This window comes from Taudactylus pleione, unplaced genomic scaffold (assembly GCF_031769625.1).
Source record: "Taudactylus pleione unplaced genomic scaffold, aTauple2 ptg000017l, whole genome shotgun sequence".
NCBI classification, from domain to species: Eukaryota; Metazoa; Chordata; class Amphibia; order Anura; family Myobatrachidae; genus Taudactylus; species Taudactylus pleione.
Window position 1 is genome coordinate 11,877,501 of NW_028284419.1, and position 23,116 is coordinate 11,900,616.

The following is a 23,116-nucleotide window of genomic DNA, read 5'->3' on the forward strand; positions in this document are numbered from 1 at the left end:
TTTCAGTGTGACAGGTCCTGTGAGACTGCTAGCACCAGGCAAGGTCCTGTGAGACTCTGCTAGCACCAGGCAAGGTCCTGTGAGACTCTGCTAGCACCAGGAGTCTTTTTTTTTGGTGAAAATGCATCTTAGTCACAAGGAAATCTGATTAGGATGCCCCAGAAGACTGAATTGATTAATTTGATATGCAACACTTTAGCATTAAAATAATATACATAGAATAAAATATATAAAAATTAAATTCCCAACTACCTATTTTTGTGAAAGAAAGCAAAACCTTCCACAAGGATATCCTGGATTGGTCGCTGGTGAAGAAAACTGATGGGTACTTTTTCTCATTCTTTGATTCTGGGAAGCTTGCCGACATAAAACTTATATAAACAAAAGGAGAAAGAAAGAACTCTTTTTGTTGGGGCCCTCTTTTGATTGTAATGTAATTGTTTCATTAAAACATTACATTTTATTGATATGCATTAAAAAGGGGAAAAACATTTACTTTGTCTACTTAGGAGTCTTTTTCTAGTAAAGGTACAAATATTAAAAAGGACACTCTACAGTGAGTTATGTAAGTGGTGACACACAATTTATTGATAGATGTGAGAAGATACAAAACAGTTCAATTATATGCTGTGGATCACAAATACAAAAAATATTAAGTCAAGTTCAATTTGTGATGGTGGAATATAAAGTGGTTTGTACAGAATATAAAAAACAAAAAGATAGGGAAGGGGGGAGGTTGCTCACAATATATACAGGTCAAATGGCATATTGATAAGAGTGCAAAAGCTGCAAATACAGACAAATGTAAAAAGCAATAAATGTACCAGCCAGTTGTAGAGTGATTGCCAATATTTGGTTAGGATGCTATCCTGTTAATCACTGGATATAATGGCTGGGTTTAATGATTGCAGTTCAAAAGCATGTATAGTGAAAGTACTAAGATAAAATATACAATAGACGATATTAAAATTGGTGAAATTAGAGAAATTATGGGATAGTGTAGTATATTTTTCAATTGCACATATAAATATCAATCATATATTCAAATTCAGTATCCACAATTTGCACAAATACTCTGATAGGCCCGTATTCAATTAGAGGCGGAAAGTCGGATAGGTTTCGCCCTCTGACTTTCCATTTGCCAGTTTTAGAGGCAAAAACTTTTCTTGCGTGTTCCCGCTTTTTTCCTTATTCAATTCCAAAGCAGGCGAAAACGGGAGTCGGCAAATGCGGAATAGGTGGAAAGTACTGAAAGAAATGGGGAAATCAGTCTGTGCCCCCCAAAAAGTTGCTCTGACATAGGAAATAAATATGCATGTGTACTAATAGCTCTAATAAAGCTATTTGGGGTACTTAAGTTGGTTTAATTGCTTGCTTTTAGCATCTTTGTTAAAGTGGTGAATAATGGCATAAAGCAGTATTTTTAGGTGAAAATAAGTACTCCAGGCAAATTTAGGGTACGTCAAAATGGGTGCTAGCATATTTGTATGTCTCTAAAAAGAACTTTAAAAAAAATATGAGAAATCCACCTGCTGCAAGCACCTGCAATCCCCAAAACACCTGACCCATACTTGGGGACCCCAAGAAGTCTATTCGCTAGTTTTTATGCCTGTCCCCCCACATTTACTTTTTCACTCCAAAAATGAAAGTACTTTTTATGGGAGACTCAACCTGTACTTAGGTTTTTTTAAAAGTATTTTTGGCTGATTTGTCCTTTGGGGGGCTGTCCCAAGGGTTCTGAGGGCCTCATTCAGAGGCGGTCGTAGGATGCAAGCGGTCGCTCAGAAACAGGGTGGCCACTTGCATCCTGAACGGCCGCCTCCATGTCGGTCGTTAGGCTGTGGGTTAACACCCACAGTTCTAACGACCGACAAGGGTGATGGTCGCGATGGTCATCGTGACCATCGGGGCTTACGACGAGACCCTAAGGTAGGGTCTCGTCAACCTTAAGGCCCAGGGAGCTTCCTGCTCTGATCGAGCAGGAAGCTCCCCACTGACATCACTGATGATGTCAGTGGGGCCGCCCCCAAATGGCAAGCATTCCTACTGGAACGCCTCCGTTTGGCCAGGCAAGCCCCCGGCCCGCCCAGCAAACGGGGTGAGCTGTCACTCAACATCGACAGCTCACCCCGTCTGCTACGACGAGACCCCTAACGACGGATCACCCGTCGTTAGCCGGGTCTCGCGCATGCGCACGACGGAGCCGGCTCCGTTGTGAGCATGCGCTGTGGGGCAACATCGAGTCGGTCGTCAGCGCTCAGCGCTCACGACCGACTCTGAATGAGCTCCTGAGTCCCTTCCCCACGTTTGTACCCCAAAATAAAGATTTTACACTTCTTTTCACCTACTATTCATAGGAGATACTTTTTCGCCTAGTAAAATGCATTGAGCTTTCGCTTAGGCGAAAACGAACTGGAATTGAATTTGGAGATACTATAAGTTGCAGACAGGCGAAAAGCGGCATTAGGCAAAACTTTTTGCCGATCGTGGCTTTTCGCCTCTAATTGAATACGGGCCACAGTTTTAAGTTCTGAACCCAAATGGGTTAAATGTTCCTATCTGGAGGATGCTTTATAATAATGCTTTGCAGGTATAAAATGTGTTAGAATCATATGGCCCACTTCTACTTCCCAACAGTGAACAGGAGGGTGAGATTGAGTAGAATGTGGGTCAGTGATGATAGAAATATAAACAAGTATAAGGGATCTGCTTTTACACACAAATACTGCTTTTATACTGAAAATCCGGGTCTGATCCGGAGTTTGGAACAGGGTTCCAATCCGGATTAGACCCGGAATTTCCCCGTTGCCGACCCAGGATATTCCTGAGTTGGCGCCGGTCACACCGGACCCGACTTTTCCAGCGTTGAAGTGGGCAATTGGAGATGACGTCATAGCACCACTGAAGCCAGCCAATTGGCAGGCATGCGGCACCATCCAGGTCACCGTGACCAGGATTCTGCCGTTTACACTGCAGGGTTTCATGGGATATTCCCATGCTAAACCCTGCAATTTACCTGGGTTGGATTTCCGGGTCACTCGACCCAGGAATCCAACCATGCCCCCTTTTACATCAAGGAGCTACCCGGGTTAACCCTGCAATAACCCAGGTTTTAGCTCTGTTGTAAAAGGGGTAAAAGAGTTTAAACCTAGCCCCTGTTATTAAAAACTAGGGATGTGCCGGCTCGGATTAGTTCGGATTTCCCCGCCAAGTTTGGATTTTTCCTGCCAAAAATCGGGTCTCAGAAAGAGGCAAAACATCATCTTTCATGGAAAAACATCTTAATTCCTGGACAAAAGTCAATGAAAGATGATGTTTGTCCATGAAAGATGACGTAAAATATATTTGGTTCTATGGGCCTGATTCAGCAAGGATCGCTATTATGATTACGCACGCCATCAGCCGATTGTTGCATTCTGTACATACATCACAGAAATCGATTGCGGTAACTACGCAGACTCATCACAGAGTGATTGACTGGAAATGGTTGGTGAAGTGCATGCGTGCCAGTGCATTTGAAGGCCATTGCAGAGGCGTGCATAAATTAGCCATTGTGATGCCATACACAGCTTGGACTTACACTGCATGTGATGAGGTTAGCAATTTCTGAGTAAGGTCTGCAAGTGTGTGTGTGGCTCCGATGTTACTCAATGTTACCGATGGTTTCACAAACTTGCTAAGTATTACAGATGTGTATAAGGTAAGGGGGCGTCCTTATGTTAGACTGCATATGGCATTGCAATTGCAATCATTAGCATATCTTTGTAGTGTAACTGCGAGCATATTCGCTATTGCAATCGCAATAGCGATCCTTGCTGAATCAGGCCCTAAATTAATATTATATAGTGAAGTAATTTATGTATACAAATATAATTGCTGTATGGAAATGTATGTACCCTGTGCATGTCAGATACCTTTGATGGCAATGGACTTTAGTGCTACCCATATACATTTCACAAACATTGGTGATAGTTGCAGAAGGGGGCTGAGTGATACAGCTGGGAGTGATTTGATTCTGCCAGAGAAAGAGGGGCTAGGTTCAGAGTGGTATATAATAGCTGTCAGCACAACTGACAGGCAGACTACAGATCCCTCCCTTTAGTGCTCACTATCCTGTATCTTGAGCAGCAACTGAGCTGTGGACAGGCTGCCAGGTGCAGGGGTGTGAAGCCAGAGATGGAGTCTGTCACAGGAGAAGCTGTGAAGCCAGTGGGGGCCCAAACCAGTGTGTGGCTGTCATTCATGGTAGGAGCAGTGGGCAGCAGTGTCAGCCGAGGGAAGCAGCTAGATGGCAGTTCTTAGACAGCTGAGGTGTCTGTCATTTCAAGGAAGCGGGGCCTCTCTCAGAAGAGGGTCAGTTATGTTATGCTCAGCTGATGTAAGGAAGGCTCTGGTGGTGTCCTGGTTCAGCAGTTGTGGAATCCTAGCAGTGCCCTGTCAGCTGCGATTTAAAATAGCATACAGGGGGTAGTGAGCACTGCTCATGGCCATCAGTGAGGAGACTTTATGCAGCACTGCTACTGCTATAGAGAGGAAGATACACTGATCTTGAGAGCTAGAATGTTCAGTATTTGATAGCGATCTAGAGAGTATACTTGGCAGGTTCTTTATGTACCAGCATGAGGGCAGAGCTGGGAGAGTAAAATAGGTGCCGTTGTACCAGAAACTGGATATGTGCCATATAAAGAGTACCCTAATCTAATACAAAGGCATAGCCTAATTCTTCCGCTGTGGCATACTTTTACAGGAACTAATATGCCCAGAAAGTAAAATGCTGGAGTAGAGGAAAGGAAACAACTGGGAGTTTCATATAGCCTAACAAATGACAGAGAATAGGAGCATCTAAAGTCTTTTATGTTATTTGGATTTCATAAATATATTTGCAAAGGACAACGCTTCCAAGAAAGAAATACAGATAAACTATGCCTTGGAGCACAAAGTTACTAAAACTAAAGAGGTAGTTACGAATTTGTTAAATTAATTTAGTTCTCAAAGGAGGTCAGCATCTTAATTGGCAAGGAGCATCTTTATCTCAAATTTCTACAAATATAAGATGGACTTTGAACACAATAGTTCCTACTAAACAAAGGACACACAAAAGGATCCACTTGCCTAAGGATTATCCCTAGACTTTGGTATTAATGGGCTGTAAGTGTTTACTCTATGTCATTATTCTACATATACAGTATATTGCATTACCTTCTGATTCAGTTATAATGTGTTCATTTAAAGTATGTATCCTTACTTGTATTATTCAATGATGTGGTAATAACTGATAACTTACCTGAACCTATATACAAAATAATTTGTCAAAACCATATATAACATTGTATTACTTACATGGAGGCATCCAGTATCCTTAGTACAAGCAATGAAAATTAAATAAACATAAAAGAACCGCACTAATGTACCTGGTACATTATTAAAACACAATCGGTTTGTTGTAACAAATGATGACATATATATATCCAGTATCCTTAGAGTTCAAGGAGAACAAAGAAACAGGTGGTTTATTCTCATATGTATATACAGATGTGTACAGCTACATCATTGCTGCGTACTCAGCAAATCGCACCACGTATGGCATGATGCATGCGCATGTTTGTAGCGCCATCGGCAAAGATGTAACTGGACACATTTGTACTACTGGCTTCCCTAGGCAAGCCCAGCCAACATATCCATTACTACAATTAAGCTTAAGTGAAAGGAAGTATGTGCATTTGTCATTTTGAGATTTCTTTGCAAACCATTAAAAATGAGTAATACTATTTTCACTCAATATGTAGGATAAAGAATGTGTAGGTTAAAATAAAAAAAATATATATATATTACAGTACTTTAAAACAATGCCACTTTTTCATAATACATCCCATATGAAAGAAAGCTATAAAGGTTGCATCTTCAGGAACTACATTGTTTTAATATTTGCAAGTAAGTGACAAAACAGAGATTGCTTGTATTGCTATCTGTAGTCCAATGTTGCCAGTCTTCTCACATGATTCTCCTGTGCTAGGTGTTCACGTGATATTTTTGGAGTTAATGTAAAGAGCACAGGACAGTGCCAAGGAAATTCCTGTACTATGCGGCCTTGCTATTTTGACTCTAAGTCTGGCCTGTATGAGGAGGGCTGCATTTTTCTGCATGACAAGAAGCAGTTTGTCAAACACTCAATAATGTATTTGCAAGCATTACCATCTGTAAGTATTACTTTATCTTAATAATATGCCTATCTACTGACCAGTGGGGTAGCCAGCTTTTTACATGAGGGAGACCAAACATGGAAAAATAGGCTTCCAAGGCCCACTTGTTTTCCACGCACCCTTTATAATATCCATAAGACCCCCCACATGCCCCTTATATACTGTAGCATCAGACTTCTCTCAGGCTTTTAAAATATTTATATATACTGTATATATATATATATGTATATATATATGAAATTGTGCACATAACGTATATTGTACATCAATAAACAACAATATCTCAACACTCTAAAAAACAAATAGGTCAAAAGGTTTTGGTAAACAATATGTACTGCCTAATACAAAATCAAATTGGTATATGACATATCCCATATTGGTAAGTTGGATATAATGCAGTGATTTAATGGTTTTACCACTTTACTGTACTTGAAATATATATCCAGGACATATCCACTGGCAATGTCAGAAACGGTGATAGTAACTTCAGAGGAAAGAAATGAAATGGAGGTACATAAGCTAGGGCTTGATACAGTTCTAAGGGCCTGATTCAGTACGAATCACAATTGCGATCGCAGCTGTGATTTTGTTTGGAACACAGTTGCAAAAATATGCTAATGCCCGCCACAGCTCAGCCGGCATGGAGACGCCCATTGCTGCTTTCTCACATCCGTACTACCTCTCACTCCTGCGTATACATAGGTACCATCGACGCATATCGGCCCGTCATGCACAATTATAGCAAGTCTGACCAGCCACAGAAGCTACAAATCTCGTCGCATGCAGTGAATTCCCAAGCTACGCATTTAATCGCAGTGACTAATTTATGCACACCCATGCAACGGTGTTCAAACGGACAGGCACACCTGTGTTTCTTGACCAGAAAGTTCATGTGATAGAAGTCGATACTGTGCTCTGCTATGTTTGCAGAGGGGAAACTAGTCAGTGTATCCACTTCACCAAGGGACACTGGGCTTCCCCCAGGCTCTCCCCCGCACTGTGTAAATGCCGTACGCATGTGCAAGGCATCAATTCACCTGCCGCTCTGCAATGCAGCGGGTGGTTGCAACTTCTCCACTTATTCGCTCTTTAGAAGACTAAAAGGTCTATGTACTAAGCAGTGATAAGTGACAGAGTGAAAAGTGATAAGTCTGTGATAAGTGCCAGCCAATCAGCTTCCAACTGTCATCTCACAGGCTGTGTTTGAAAAATGACAGTTGGGAGCTGATTGGCTGGCACTTATCACAGACTTATCACTTTTCACTCTGTCACTTATCACTGCTTAGTACACAGACCCCCAATACATTTACCTCTCAGTCACATTCTGTTTACCCTTCTAAGTGATGTCACATGATCAACCATTTCAGCTTTCTCAGTGATCAAATGACTGTTGGGTTTATAAGTGCATATAGACTGGCAGAAGATGTTATGACTTACATTATTGTAGTAAAATAAAGCCATTCATTTAGAGTTGGATGTAGATTTTTTTCTTGCATAAGAAACGCATTTCAATACTGCACACGAATAAGTATACTCCTACCTGCACATATAGCTTTTTGCACATCATTGACATGTGACTCCTTACATCTGGAGAAGCAGAACGGGGGAAGGAAGGGCAGGCAAGAATAGGCTGAGTACAGTAAGGGCTCATTAACATTTATATGACTCAATCTAGGAACATTACTGCTCACTAGAGGAAACTTCAAGCCTTCATGTCCCTGTCAGTTACATAGACTGCATCTCGTCCCCAGCCTTTCATGCATATTCATGTCTTCAATGATAATTCTCCTCTAAATGCTCTTTATGAATGTAGCAGTAACTGGAGACTACAAAGTATAAGGTGTCAAATTTCTCAGGTTATTTTGATGCATTCTACATCTGATGTCGGGTGGACTGCGCGTGTCCCATTCTGCGCATATACAGAATGGGTGTTGCCACATGCTGATTGATATGCTGTGGTCATCTCTGGGGGCAGAGTGGGAATTGCGACGCTGACCATTTTACAAAATGGTGGCATGTCACCCTTGTGTCCAGCGGTCATTTTGAGTGAGCTGAGACTTACTCAGATGGCCTATGGCTGCGACAATTGCAACTGGTGATCCGATGCTATATCTTCGGACGCAGCACTCAGATCTGCGATGCCGGATGAAAGAGTCTCTTCCCCTCAGATGCCTCCTACACCTTTAGCGTATTTGCAGCCTCATCCAAAGATGTAACTGCCATGTGCATATGGTCCATCTCTGAATCGCTCTCACAGTCCTGTCGTTACTGTATGTTACTTGCAACAAACAAAGCACAAATATTGTTCTCATGTAGTAATAAATATTGCTTTGAGTTATATCTTAAGCTTGGCACACACTAGGACGATGTCGGCCCGATATGTTGTTTCCGGCGAAATTGGAATGACATATGGTCCAGTGTGTACTGACTATCTGTGCTCTCCCACAGTCACATGTAATATCATCCAGTCGGCCATGCTCCATAGCCAACCGGAGGATATCACATGAAGGAAGAAATGAGGGATTGTTCCTTCTCTCATTACATCACTCGATGGGCTGACATATTGTCCGGGTACCCAGCTTTAATCTTAAGCAGTTGTAGTAGAGGTTGTGTTGTGTACCATTCATGTATGTGATTCAGCTTGACAGGAATCAATTTGTGCAATGGGATAGTGCACAGGTATACTGGAGGACAATATGCTAATGTGATTTCTTTGTACGGACAGCAAATCTATTGTCAATTTTGTGTCATGATCCTAATTTGCCATGAGTCTTAGAAGGTAGTCTTAATTTAACTAAATTCCTTTTAGAATCATTAATAATAGGTCCTTATTCATTATTAAATATGAGTACTGCAAATATTGCATTTTTGAAAGGAATACAAGTTTTAGAAGTTTACAAGTTTTAGAAAGAAATGTGACTTTCATAGTTACTGTCAAGTCTATATTCTCTCTTGTTCACATGGCATGTCCTTACATTATTATGTTGTGTACAAATACAGTAATTCAATTAAGCATATATATACTACTGCTAACACTACCAAGCACATCTCTATGATACAGCATGACATACTGTAAGTACTGACACTTGCATATGCACGGAAATAGTTTTTTCCATGCATCTTTTTCTGCAAGGTCTCTGAGTGCCTGAGTGCTTGTGCCTCTGAGTGTCTCCTTATCACAATGACCCCACAGTCTGCAAGGTCATGGAGCATACACATGGTCAGATTTGTCAGATGAACGATTGAACGATTTGAACGATTTTACCAAAGTTTTGAACAATTTGAACGATTGAACGATTTTTGACTGCAATAAAATGAATGGAATCGTCCAAGTCTGACTGCAAACACATCAGATATCAGATATCGTTATCTAACAAACGGGAACGCGCATCGTTCATCGTCCATCGTTCAGGCATGTCAGATATGTCAGATTTTCCTTCAGATATGAACGACTGGATGATTTTTAAATCGTTATCGTTTAGATCTGAAGGAAAAATCTGACCGTGTGTATGCACCATAAGTTTGTGTTTTTTTATGACATTTTAATTTTAACCAAATGGCCCTTTGTTTATTTATCCTCTTCTCCCTAGGTATCAGAATTCTGTAATTCCAGTAATCATAATATTGAAGCTCCAACTCTACAGAACAGGATGTGTAACCATCGCAGTACATGGGATGTCATCAGGAACTCCACTGATATAAGCTCCACTCCTCCAATGGAAAACAACAGCATTCCTGTTCCATCAATCTCACTTATACAGTATAAAGACAGAGTGGTCACTCTTGTGCTCGATGTGTCTGGAAGTATGTCTGGTGTAAGTTCCCATTTACCTACTGCAAATGACCTAAACTCAAAAGGTTGTTAAAAAGAAAATATTTCATAACATTATATATATATATATATATATATATATATAAAAGTATATATATATATATATATATATATACTCATCCACCAGATGCGGCACTCGTGGTACTTGACTCCAACTTTAAAAAATATATTGTACACAGCAACGTTTCAGTACCTCTGCTACACCGTCACTATCATCAGGCTAAAGTAAAACAACAAAGATCCGACCTTAAATAGCATCACCCGTACCTAAACTTGTGCATCATAGCCGGTCGCGGAACCACTCACCCAGACCAACGGCGCACACTGCGTTACATCATCACTCAGACAGTTCAGTGCCCATCACCATGGATACTGAAAATAACAATTAGAACAAAATGGAAGAAATTACATAAACAGACAGTTGGATGTATTATTAACTAAGCGCACGTCATCTGTTGTGCTATAATGGGCACAGCATCATACTTAGATTGTCAATAGCGCTGAATACAACAGTATATAGTAATAACTAAACAGATTACATTTTAGCAGCAAAAGCACTGCCATAATATGTATAAATATCTTAAGAATCCAATAAATTAATTTCATAAAGCGCAAACTCATTACTATGTTGTGTAATACAATAGAAGTATAGATAACACATAAACACTATACCATCTAAATTAATAAATGATATATAAAATAAACTATGAAATAGTACTGGTATAAATGTATAGGCCATTACAAAATCAATTAATGGCTAGCTATAAAAGTGGCCGTAAATTACAGGATTATTTGATTAAGCCGAATGTAACTAGACCTAAGAGCCCTAATATTAGCCACGAGTGCCGCATCTGGTGGATGAGTATGAACTAATATTACGCAGGCACTGGGTCAAGTTTATTTATTACTGGGAGAGCCGGACGCCATGTTCTTATATATATATATATTTATATATATATTTTTGGTATGTAGTCATACCGACCGCCGGCTTCCTCACTACATCCCAAATATATATATAAATCCCAACAGGAGACTAATGATAGGCGTCGAAATCCCAACGCCTATAATTATCCCTACAACGGGATCCTGACGCCCGGCATACCGAGTGAAGATAAGCAGGGTGGCAGGAGCGGACAGCCGTGGGGGGAGAGGGTTAGGTTAGGGGCTACCGTGGGGGACTTAGGGTTAGACACCCCTGGGAGGGTAAGGGTCAGGCTAGGGGAAGGGGGTGTTAGGGTTAGGCACCCCCAGGGGGAGGTAAGGGTAGGCACCCCCTGGGAGGGTTAAGTTTAGGGTACGGGGAGGGGGGTTAGGTTTAGGCACTCTCAGGGGGAGTTTCGGGTTAGGCAGTAGGAGGGGATGTGTTACATGTGCCGCTGCAGCTCTCTACCTCATTGGCTCTCAGTTGCTATCCAAGCTACCTGGACTCTGGCTGCATCCAGCAGGACACAGGAACAGGACTGGCAGAGACAGGACACTGAGGACTGAATCTGGGAGCAAAGGTATACAATTGCAGGATACTGGACACAGGAGTAAGGGTTTAGGAGCAAGGAACTGCACAACGTTCAGAGACCACGTGAACATCCACTAGGTGCAGAAACTTAGTAATATCACCGGCAGGCAGGAACTGACTTGAATCCCTAATGAAGGGAGAGGTCTCCTGTGATTGGACCCTCAGGCTGAGGTCGGCTAATGAGACAACCAACAGGTGAGTAGCTGCACGCAGCAGCCAGAGTCCAGGTCCGCAGCGGCACATGTAACAGGAGGTTAGGGTTAGGCACCCCTAAAGAAGGGTTAGGGTTAAGGGGGGGGAGGGTTAGGTATAGTAAAAAATACTTACCTGTCGGGATCTTGCAATACCGGTCTTCCGGCATCGGAATTTGAACCGCCGGACTTAGGTACCGATTCCATATATATATATGTATATATATATATATATATATATATATATGGCTTTAATCCACAGCAATCAACTATCCATGGTGCTTTAGGTTATGTGACCACACTATTTAAATAAAGAAAATCATACATGCTCTGCATTCATGCTCTGTTCCCAAGTATTGCAATAATTTGTCAAGCCCACCATCTACATCAAAGTCTTCCCTTCTGACCAGTCCCTACTCTGGTTGCAAAAAACCTTTGCCACCGGGGATCACACAGATTTTATACACAAACTATGCTTTTAGCATGAGTTTAGGTCTGCTTGCTCATGACCTTAAAGAGACAGAACATATCAATTAATGGGATGTTATAGTATAGAGACTGGCCAATAGGGAATACTTTGGCATAGTTGGCCCGCTTGACAAATTTAAGTAAATATACAGTTTGAAGCATAATTAGTGAGTGCAGATGATGTATGATATATACAGTATATAAGTATATATATAGACATATATACATATATATATATATATATTCTTGCGTACACATGAAACATTGGTGCATAATTCAATAGAGATGGAGTACATCAGAGACAGGACCACAAATCAACAATCATCTAGGGAGGCAAAATCCTAAATGTGACAACTACTCCTTCCTCAGGAGAAAAACAGTGTTTGCAGTGTTTGGTTTGTAGAAATGTCTTAAAATGAATTTCATTCAATCTTTAGCAAAGTCGTATTCAGCGACTATACCAGGCGGCAGAAATATTTGTTATTGAGATAATCGAAGCAGGATCTTACGTTGGAATTGTTACGTTTGAAAATTCTGCTACCATCACTTCACAGTTGTTGCAAATAAAAAGTGATGTGGAGCGACAGGCACTGAAATCCCTTCTTCCACAAACAGCAAATGGAGGAACAAATATATGTTCTGGAATCTTAAAAGGCATAGAGGTAATTTGCCAAATTAACTAATAAAGACAAGTGAGTAATTATAACAATTGTTTTAAGCTTGGTATTATTACTTCTAATACAATTTAAAAAGTTTTATAATAGGTTAATAAAAACTTTGATGGATCGTCAGCTGGCACTGATATAATATTGTTATCAGATGGAGAGGACAATTATGACCCCACTCGCTGCTTTCCCGAAATATATGATAGTGGGGCTGTTATTAATTTCATCACTCTGGGACCAGATTGGGTCAGAAAACTAAAGGATGTAATAATAAATACAGGTGAGTTGAATCTTCTTTACAAAACATTCAACTAGTTTTGTTTTAATTGCTTATTTGCAAATGAAAGATATGTAAAGAAAAATGGCCATAGTTTTGTTTCTTGCAACCACCTAACTCAATCTCCACTATTGCGGATGATCCTCATTCATCTCAAAACTTCCCATTCTCCTTGTGCTTCTTATTCCTCCAACCTAATTCACTTCTTTTCCTCCCCTGCCTCACCTTTTTCCTGTGCTTTCTGCAGCACAATGTCTGTTTGTAACAAACTTGTATGTATTTGTGATGTATTCAGGTAAACTGGTAAAGAGCAGGGCATAGAGAGCAGTGTCGGGCCCTGGGGAAGGTGGCGTGGCCCAATCATGGGAGCCTTAAGATAAAGAAAGAGAAAACCTGTTTGCAGCGGTGCTGCACATTGGGGAGGGGGTGCTGTGTACCCCTCAGCCTGGCTCAAAGCCAGGGGAGCACAATCAGTGTGATCGCTCTCCCCGACAGGTATAGGAGACTGCTGCGGCTGTTGCTCACCAGTAGTAAGCAGTCTCCCACTGCAGTCCAGCACACAGCAGCATGTGCTGGGCTTCTGTGAGGTAAGAGGAAGGGGGGGAGCATTGGACCTTGGCCCCTGCCAGGCCCCTCCAGCAAGCCCCAGCCCGGGTAATTAGTACCTGCTTCTCCCTCTCAACAACCCTGGTAAAGACACAGGTGTACAGCAATGAGATATGAGGAGGGCTGAAAAGGTAAGATGACTGGTACATTTCCTCTACCTCTCTTTCTATGATGTCCACACTATCCATATATTCTACATCCATGACAAACCATTGATGATTGTTAACCATCAATGGTCAATGGCCTCCCTACACTGTACTGGGCTTCTGTATGCTACGAGAGCCCTGTAACACTGTACCAATTCCCTTCCTTTATAATAAAAATCATGGCTACATAGGCAGTACTGAAGTGGACCACAGCCACATCAAGTGTTTGGATATCCAAAAATTTGGAGAATGGGTCTGGCTCTTGTGAATCATGTTCCCCTGCTCCACAACCTCCTCCTCTGCCCAGCCTGCCCCAAGGACAGGATAAGATGTAAACACACTATGCAGCCATCACTGGATACCACCCAGGATCGCAGCTCTGACTGTCCCATTAGGACCCTCTGTCAGTGATCAAGCTGCCTAGTGCAGTGACTATGGGCCTGATTCAGAGGGGCATACAAAGCTGATGTTTGCACATCTGGGCGTTTATGTATACTGTGCATTAGTATGAGTCGCACTGCGCATGCGTCATTAGTTTGCCAATGGTGGTTACAGTGTGTACTTGGATGAAGTGTGATGACAATCAGGGAGCGTTTGAGGGGTAACAGGGGGTGGGGTATTGGTGGGTGGAACGCAGGTGCATTGCAGCAGTTTTGGGGATGTCTCTGCCTGAGACTGCGCCTTCGTACACAGCCAAAATGGCTCTGGCGGCTTATTTCCAATGGCCATTCTGAGCGACCATAGGGTTGCTCAGTGGATTGATGGTGCCTCAGATGGTACGTCTGAGTAGGCACGTGGCGGATTTCAGACACAGCCAGTGGGCACCTCAGTACAAAATCCTGAGGCTGTGACATTTGCGTGTTTTCACACGACCGCTGCTTACGAAAAGTGCAACCACAAGGGGATTTGTGTGCACACCTGAGGAAGGCCCTGCTAGAGGGAGCACAGTGTGCTTACTGTTGTAATCAGGGACTGAGGAATGCAGCCTTTTGACTAGAAGAGGTACAGGAGGAATGGTCCTTGGTAGTAAATGTTGGGGTTACACACCAGTATTTATTTGTAGGTCTCTGAAAATACATTTCAGTCATGTTGCTGTTCAAGAGCGAAATTCATGGGTTACCTGCAAGAACAGTCAGCCACCACTTAAAGTAAATTCAAATTGGTTCAGATTGTCTATAAGATATATGGGGCATATTAACATAAAATAATACAAAAATAACAAACTTATTTTACAGGAGGACAACAATTTCTTGCCACGGACAATGTAGTCACCAATGGTTTGATTGATGCTTTCACTGGAATTTCAAATGATAATGGAGATATCTCTAAACAGGCTATACAGGTGATTTATTGCCATATAAAACTGTATATTATGATCACATTTGTATCCCTTTGTATCAAGTTTAACAGATACCTAATTTTGAACCCAGAATAGCTAATGGGGCCTTTTAGTACAATGGTGGCCAAATTATAACTGAGCAAATCAACAAAATGAGGTAGCGCTGATCACATAGGTCAATCATTGCATATCAGTAAGTGTATTCTTACCTTTAGTAAAACATCACAGTACATAATGTTCAATGAAAAACATGCATAGTCTACCAGAAGTAAACAGTGACACAGAATAAGTGGCAATAAATGAAAAAAACAATTATACTAAAAATACCAATTAAGTTCGTAAAATTAATAATTCAATACTTCAAGTGCAGATAAAATCAGTTATTGGCAGAGCAAGCAAGAATGTTACAAAGGTTCCTAAAGGGTTAAAAATATGTAGGAATCTCTTATCTTCTATAGGGGCACAATATATGCTCACCAATAGCGGGGACACAACAATCCAACAGTCAGTGAAAATTAATACTGCTTGTTCCTGATTCAATCCAGCTACCCAAAGCTTATCATTCAGTATGGTTTCCGGCTTTTTCATTACATTTACATCTGCTCCTAGGTGAGCTGCTAGTTGTTGCTACAGTATTAGGGAGATTTTTGTTGCCGAATTCTTCACCTGGCACCTGGATTATATTTGCTTTTATTGTTCCATATTATATGACCTGGTAAATGACATAGGGTTTGATTCAGACTCGCTCGTGAGCGCATAGCGCTCGCAAGTGGGTTGTTGGTGGGATTCTGCGCATGCGCGGCGCACGCCGCGTGCATGGGCAAGCCCCGGAGCAAGAGAGAAATTCTCTTGCTCCGGGACTCACTACAAAAGGGCGGCTGTCAATGTTGATCGACTGCTTGCCCCGTTTTGTAGGTGGGGAGGGGGGGTGGCTACACAAACGGAGGAAGGAACGCCTGCCGTTTGTGGGAGGCACCACTGACATTAACAGTGATGTCAGTGGAGAGCTTCCTGCTCTGTAGAGCAGGAAGCTCTCTGGGGCTTGCGACGGACGAGACCCTACCACAAGGGTCTCGTCGCAAGCCCTGATGGTTGCGATGGTCGCGACCATCGCGACCATCACCTGGCCGCTCGCAAAAGCTGTGGGTGGTCACCCACAGCTTAGCGAGTGGCCAGGAGGCCGCAACAAAAAAAAAGCCCCGATTCAGAGCGAGCGCTCTTAAAGAGCGTCCAGCTCTGAATCAGGCCCATAGTCCCTTTGTATGCAACACAGGACATGGCCATGTCATCATCACTTATCAGTAGATTTAGGGCCTGATTCAGAGGTGGATATATTGCCGATATATGTGCAGTTGGCAGATGAATTTTTGTACTGCACAGTGACCGAGTCGCATCGTGTATGCATCCTGATTGCCTGCGCACAGAGGGTGTGAATCAGTAGTATATAGAATTGCAAAGCTGCATGCAAGCAATTCTGTCCTTGCAATTATGTCAACACAGCAGGAGGTGTCATGCCTCCTGCATGTATTAATGATCCAACCTGCGTCCATGGATGCAGCATCAGATCATCTGCATGATCCTTGGCTGGCTGAGTGATCATGGGGTTAGGGAGGCTGGCCATCTCAGATGTGGGAAAGAAGCCAAGAAATCTTCATCAGCCGACAGAAATCCTGGCCTCTTCCAGTGACGTGTGGTGAAGTCAATTGGTGGGGAGGCACACATGTATAAAGATATAGGGCCTCATTCAGAGGCGGTCATAGGATGTAAGCGGTCGTTCTGAAACAGGGCGGCTGCTTGCATCCTGAACGGCCGCCTCCATGTCGGTCGTTAGGCTGTGGGTTAACACCCACAGCTCTAACTACCGACAAGGGTGATGGTCGCGATGGCAAGACCATCACGACCATCAGGGCTTACGATGAGACCCTAAGGTAGGGTCTCGTCAACCTTAAGCCCCAGGGAGCTTCCTGCTCTGATCGTGCAGGAAGCTCCCCACTGACATCACTGATGATGTCAGTGGGGCCGCACCCAAACAGCAAGCATTCCGAAAGGAACGCCTCCGTTTGGCCAGGCACGCCCCCGGCCCGCCCAGCAAACGGGGTGAGCTGTCACTCAACATCGACAGCTCGCCCCGTCTGCTACGAGACCCCTAACGACGGATCACCCGTCGTTAGCCGGGTCTCGCGCATGCGCACGACGGAGCCGGCTCCGTTGTGCCCATGCACTGTGGGGCAACATCGAGTCGGTCGTGAGCGACCGACTCTGAATGAGCTCCATAGTTCTTATATCAAAACTCTGGAGCATGACAAGGAGTATGATAGGGGAGGGAGTATGACTGCTCATCCCTGACTGCCTCTTCCCTCTCTCCCAATGGCGGCAACATGACTCCAGTTTGTGAAATTGAGGCCGTTGCTGCCCCCAAGTGGGTCGATGTTGTGCACTGCGCATGCGCACGACGGCGGGAGCTCCGTCGTGCGCATGCGCCAGACGCGACGAGCGAAGGACTTTCCTTCGCTCGTTGTGTCTGATCAAAGGGGGCGTGCTGTCGATGTTGATTGACAGCACTCCCCCTTTGGTGGGCGTGCCGGGGGCATGCCTCCCTGACGGGGGCGTTCCCAAGGGAACGCCTACCGTCAGAAGCCGGCCCACTGACATCACTAGTGATGTCAGTGGGAGTGATTTTGGCTCTGATAGAGCCAAAATCACTCCGGGCCTTGCGGTTGAAAAACTCAACCGCAGGCTCTGGCTCGCAGTGGCGATGGTCGCGATGGTCAAGACCATCGCGGCCATCAAACTGCACGCTCGTATAGGCTGTGGGTGGTGACCCACAGCTATACGAGCGTCCAGGACGACGCTCCATAATTATGGAGGGCGGCCCTCATTCAGAGCGTGCGCTCTGCTCAGAGCGTACGGCTCTGAATGAGGGCCAATATTATTAAATGTATTTTATACAATACACTTGTACACAATCAACCTGGCACCCACTGGCCAGGGCTGCCGGGGATGGCCCCGGACTATCAGCCCAGGCCTGGGGGTGACCTGGAGAGGGGGACCACTTTATTGAAGGGATTATCACCTCCCCAGGGATTCCCAGTCTAGGCTGATTGGCGATCAGGTGTAATGCTTTGACCGGGGGACCGAGTGAAAGGGTTCCCCTGGCTGTGGCATTACACCCCCGCTAGAAAGATTCCGGTGCTGGTTATGGAAAATACAGGGGACCCCTACTCAATTTGTCCCCTGGATTTCTACAAGCAGGACTGGCTCAGCAAAGCCCTGTGCTGGTTCTGAAAATACAGGGGACCCCTACTCCTTTTTAACCCCGTATTTTAAGAACCAAGTCAGGCTCTACAGAGCCCAGTGCATGTCATTTTTTTTTTATTAAACTGTTTTTTTACACATATCTCATTGATATGTGCATGTTTCTGTGCTATTCCGACCTGCCCAGGCTAGACTCACCCCATTACATTACCCGAGTCCTATCTTGTGAATGGGAAAACATCTGCATGCAAGATTATTTTTTGTGAGTAATAGTAAAGTAAGAAATATGTCAGTTTATCTATAGTCGCACCATATTTAATTTGCGAGTGTGTAAAAAATGCTAGTTTAGCGCTAAACTCAATTTTTTTATAAAATCGTAGCCCAATATGTCAGAATCACATAATAAATATTTGCATACAAATATGTTGCCAAAAAGAATTCAGTTTGTGCTGTAATACCGATTGGTGCATCCTTATGCGCCACCATCGTTCGCACCTTTGAAAATTGCACCAGCACTATGGCAGGTGCAGTTTCTCTGTCTGACCATGGCCTCTTATGCCTACTGCTGTGCATATGTGAATGCAGCCGCTTGCAGTGGACTGTGCCACTCCCATAATACACCCACTGAACGAACCATATATATGTGCATTTCTTGCCACCTCCTAGTCATCCATCCAGGGCCATAACTATGGTGGTGCAATCAGTGCTGCCGCACAGAGTGCAGGTGGCTCTGCGGGCGACCCCAACCTCCACCATAATATCTATTTGCACCGGCTGCGGTGATTATTAGCAGTATTGCACCTAACTGTCCTGAATGCTGGGAGCTCCACCCTCCCACGGCTCTCGCACGGCGCTATGGCTGTAGAGAGAGACATCATGACGTCTTTCCAGTTATCCAGTGTGAAAATCAAGGAGGAGCTGTTGGATGTGGGAAGGCGGCGGGTTGCTACTACGCTGAGAGACTCTTGTCAGTGATGGTTTGGTGATTGCTATGCACTTCATCTGTAATGTATAAAGGGATATGAGTGGTGCTTGTCAGTCAGCAGCTGTAAGAGGAGAGTGTTAGGCTCCTCAAGATTATACCATATAAAACCATGATACAGTGCTTGTGGAGACTAAATATTACCATCAAAATTCTGTATCATAAACACATGGCTTGGTTACAAAGAAAAGTTTATTAAAAAAAAAAAAAAACTAATTGTAAAATATAAACAGTCAATAAAAGCATATAGTATTCCAAATGTGATTAGCATAGTAGCAGCTTAAAGTGCTTCCCCCACAACTTTATTAAGAGTCATTGAGTCCAGCAGCAATATTTGATCAGTCCCGGTTATAATTCCCAGTAGATATAGATTTAACGTTACCAAGATGACATTAGGTAAGAACTCCTCGCATTTGGTGATGTCCTTTAGCTTGGATAGATCTTTAAATGTCCCAAACTCCAACTTCCTGGTCCAGGGTGCTGTGATAATAATCCTCCATGTATTCTGGTATATGGGGTGTACACTGTGGTAATGCTCAATGCGTTTCCGTGTGGCTACAGCCCACACCTGATATCATCACGTGTTGCCGAGAGGGTAAAATGGCCCATGGAGTGCTGTGCACAGCATCTGGGATGTGTCTGTGTGACATAGAAGTCTCAGGAGTGGGAGCGGGGTATAGAAACATGAAATATTAACAGCACTGCAATTGTTGGAGTATTTGCAGTGTATTCACATGTGCTCCATTTATTTCTCACTGTCTCATTTCACTCAGCTGCTAAAGAGAAACATTGAATATAATGTATCAATAATACAGAAACACTTAGATACAATGTTTCAAAAGTGTAGCTTTCTCACGCAGCTCTGTGACTGAATATGTGCGGCTGCACAGAAAATTCCTTTTCTCCTATTCAGCTATACTGTGTGAACATATAGCTTACTTAAGCTGTTCTATTAATGAATACCATACCACCATGATTAAACATATAACTTGCTTAAGTAATTCAGTCAAAAAATCATATACACTGCCGTATATTAAGTTATGTCATAATAAGCCAATCGCTCCAGGGAGCCGTTTATATAGTATTCCCATGATCAGCTTTACATATCCACAGCTTAATTATTTCTGCATGTCAATAGCATATTGTTTTAATAAAATATATTTTCTAAGGGCTCTTATTTACTGTGGAGCTCATTCAGACCCGCTCGCTAGATGCGATCTCTCGCTCCGAGCTTATGGAAAATCGGCTAAGTGACATCAAGGCAGCCGCTCGCAGAGCAAGTCATAAGCACTCCCACTTTGTTTTGGTGAGCGATCACTTTTTGTTTATAGGCGCCCACCAGCCTGTCTAAAGACGCCCACTTGCGTATGTTATCTCCAGGAAGTGCATTAAACCATTGGTACATCAAGCACTATCGGTTGCGATCGCAGTGCTTGAGGTTGACTATACCCTTCCGCAAGCACTGCGAGCACTTCAGTGTATATTTCTAGCAAGTGACATGTCCTATGACGCTGGCTGTTAATTATACATGCCTGTGAAATGGCGTTTAAAAACTTAGGCACACCTGCGTCCGCAACTCCATTCCCCCATTACTACTGCCCTGTCCCTGTTTCCACCCACAAACGGCCTCTCCTGTCACTCATTCCTCTGGGATGTCTTTGCAGGGCGAGCAAGCATATCCCGATCGCTCGTAACAGTTTGAGTACACGCACTGCGTACTATACGAACGTACATGCGTACTTTTGCAAACATCACCAGCAACGAGCGATCGCTTGCTAGTGAGCAGGTCTGAGTCAGGTCCTGTGCCATTCCATTCAGCCAAATCTTGTCATATTCAAGAGGATCTTAATTTAGATATATTTAACAGACTATATTACTTTGCCGTTCTTATCTTATTTCATAGCCCAATTATATGGTATTCCCTTGGGAGAGCAATGAACATTATCTAGCTTCACTCAACCCAAAGCTATTTTGGCTACAGAGATGCCAGTTTATATTGTATCTGACAGGCGGACTTACATTACCACATCCTGTCTTTTCTCAAACTAAACTCAGGCTTTACATGTGTATGTTATTTATGTTAGGATATGGCACAATGTAAAATGTAAAACAATGTAAAGCCTGAGGAGGTCGACAGGCAAGATGTCAACATGGTCAAAAGGTCGACAGGGACAAAAGGTCAACTGATAAATTGTCAACAGTGCAGAAGGTTGACTTGGTTAAAAGGTCGGCAGGTTCAAATGGTCGACACACATATGGTTGACACAAAAATGGTTGACACATTGTTTTAAAAAATGTAACCCTAATCCTAACCCTAATCCTGCCATTAGTGCCTAACCCTAACACTTCATTGGTGCCTAACCCTAACCCTCACCCTAGTGCCTAACCATAACCTCCCCTCCAGCAGCCTAACCCTAACCCTCTACTCCAGCAGCCTAACCCTAACCCTCTCCTAGCTGCCTAACCCTAACACCTAACCTTAAAATGTTGATAACTATAAAAAAATGTCTTGACCATGTGTGTTGACTAATTGAACTTGTCAACATTTTATTCCTATTGACTTTCTGCACTATCAACCTTTTGTCTCTGATGACCTTTTGACCATGTCGACCTATTGCCTATTGATCAACTGGTGTTGACCTATTGACTGTCTACTTATTTATTTCCATTCATATTCCTCTGAAAAAGTGGGTGAATCTTCCACATCCCAGCCCTTCCTAATGAAGTGGGCAAGGTGGGGAGATAATAATGAGATCATGGGTAGTGGTCATCTGCATCTCCTTTCTAAGCTTCTCCCGAAGAGGAGAAATGAAAAGTAGGAAAGTATACCACCCACAGTACTCAGGGGTTGGTACATACATAATTCTCTAAGAATTTCCATTAGAGTGGACCCTGATGCTCCAGCACTCTCATCTTGCTAACAAGCCTGTCCTACAGCACCTGGCTTTGATGTACAGTACCTCTGGAATTTCAGTGCTACTCACATCATTGCTAACTCTAGAAGGGTTGGGTTTGTTGCCGGCAGTCGGGATCCCAGCGGTCAGAATCCCAGCGCTGGTATCCTGACAGAATTGACATACCGACACTCGTTGGTCGGTATGCTAATCCCCCCCTCTTCCAACCCTAACCCAACCTCCCCCGCTTGTGTCTGAACCTAACCCCCCCCTCCCTGCACCCTAAACCTAACACTGGGTATAGGAGGGACTTTGGTTCCACCACTACACTTTTCCTAGACTCAAGAGGTGGTTCAACTCAAACCACATCATTCAGGGATGTCACATACAGTAGGTCTCTATGTTCATGTTAACACCATACAACCTTAACAATTATGACTCAGTTATGGCACTTAAATCTGCTTTACGAATGTACAGTATATTTCGCAACTACACACGTGCCAGAGCCTGGGGTTGGTACACATTGGTAGTGATGATGACTACTTTCACAAGTGGATGGATAGGGGCACAGTAACTGCATAGATGCACTCAAATCTGAATGCAGATGAAGATCCACATTTTTTTCCTGAACTTGCAATGCAGCTGCAGATGCAAGGGAATTGCAAGCGACTATGATTCAGACCCTATGACAGTATCTAAGAAAGTAGTAATACTATGTATTTAATGTATGCATTTTTTGTAAATATAT

General features: G+C 43.2%; 1 protein-coding gene across 1 annotated transcript in view; it reads left to right on the forward strand.

Moving 5' to 3' along the window:
- Positions 1-23,116, forward strand: part of LOC148540809 (uncharacterized) — a 236,858-nt gene that overhangs the window by 7,869 nt on the left and 205,873 nt on the right. The window contains exons 3-7 of the mRNA XM_088481969.1: positions 6,014-6,197; positions 9,791-10,015; positions 12,642-12,866; positions 12,969-13,149; positions 15,134-15,240. Of these exons, the coding sequence (XP_088338095.1) occupies positions 6,014-6,197; positions 9,791-10,015; positions 12,642-12,866; positions 12,969-13,149; positions 15,134-15,240 (922 nt within the window). The remainder of the gene's footprint in view (positions 1-6,013; positions 6,198-9,790; positions 10,016-12,641; positions 12,867-12,968; positions 13,150-15,133; positions 15,241-23,116) is intronic.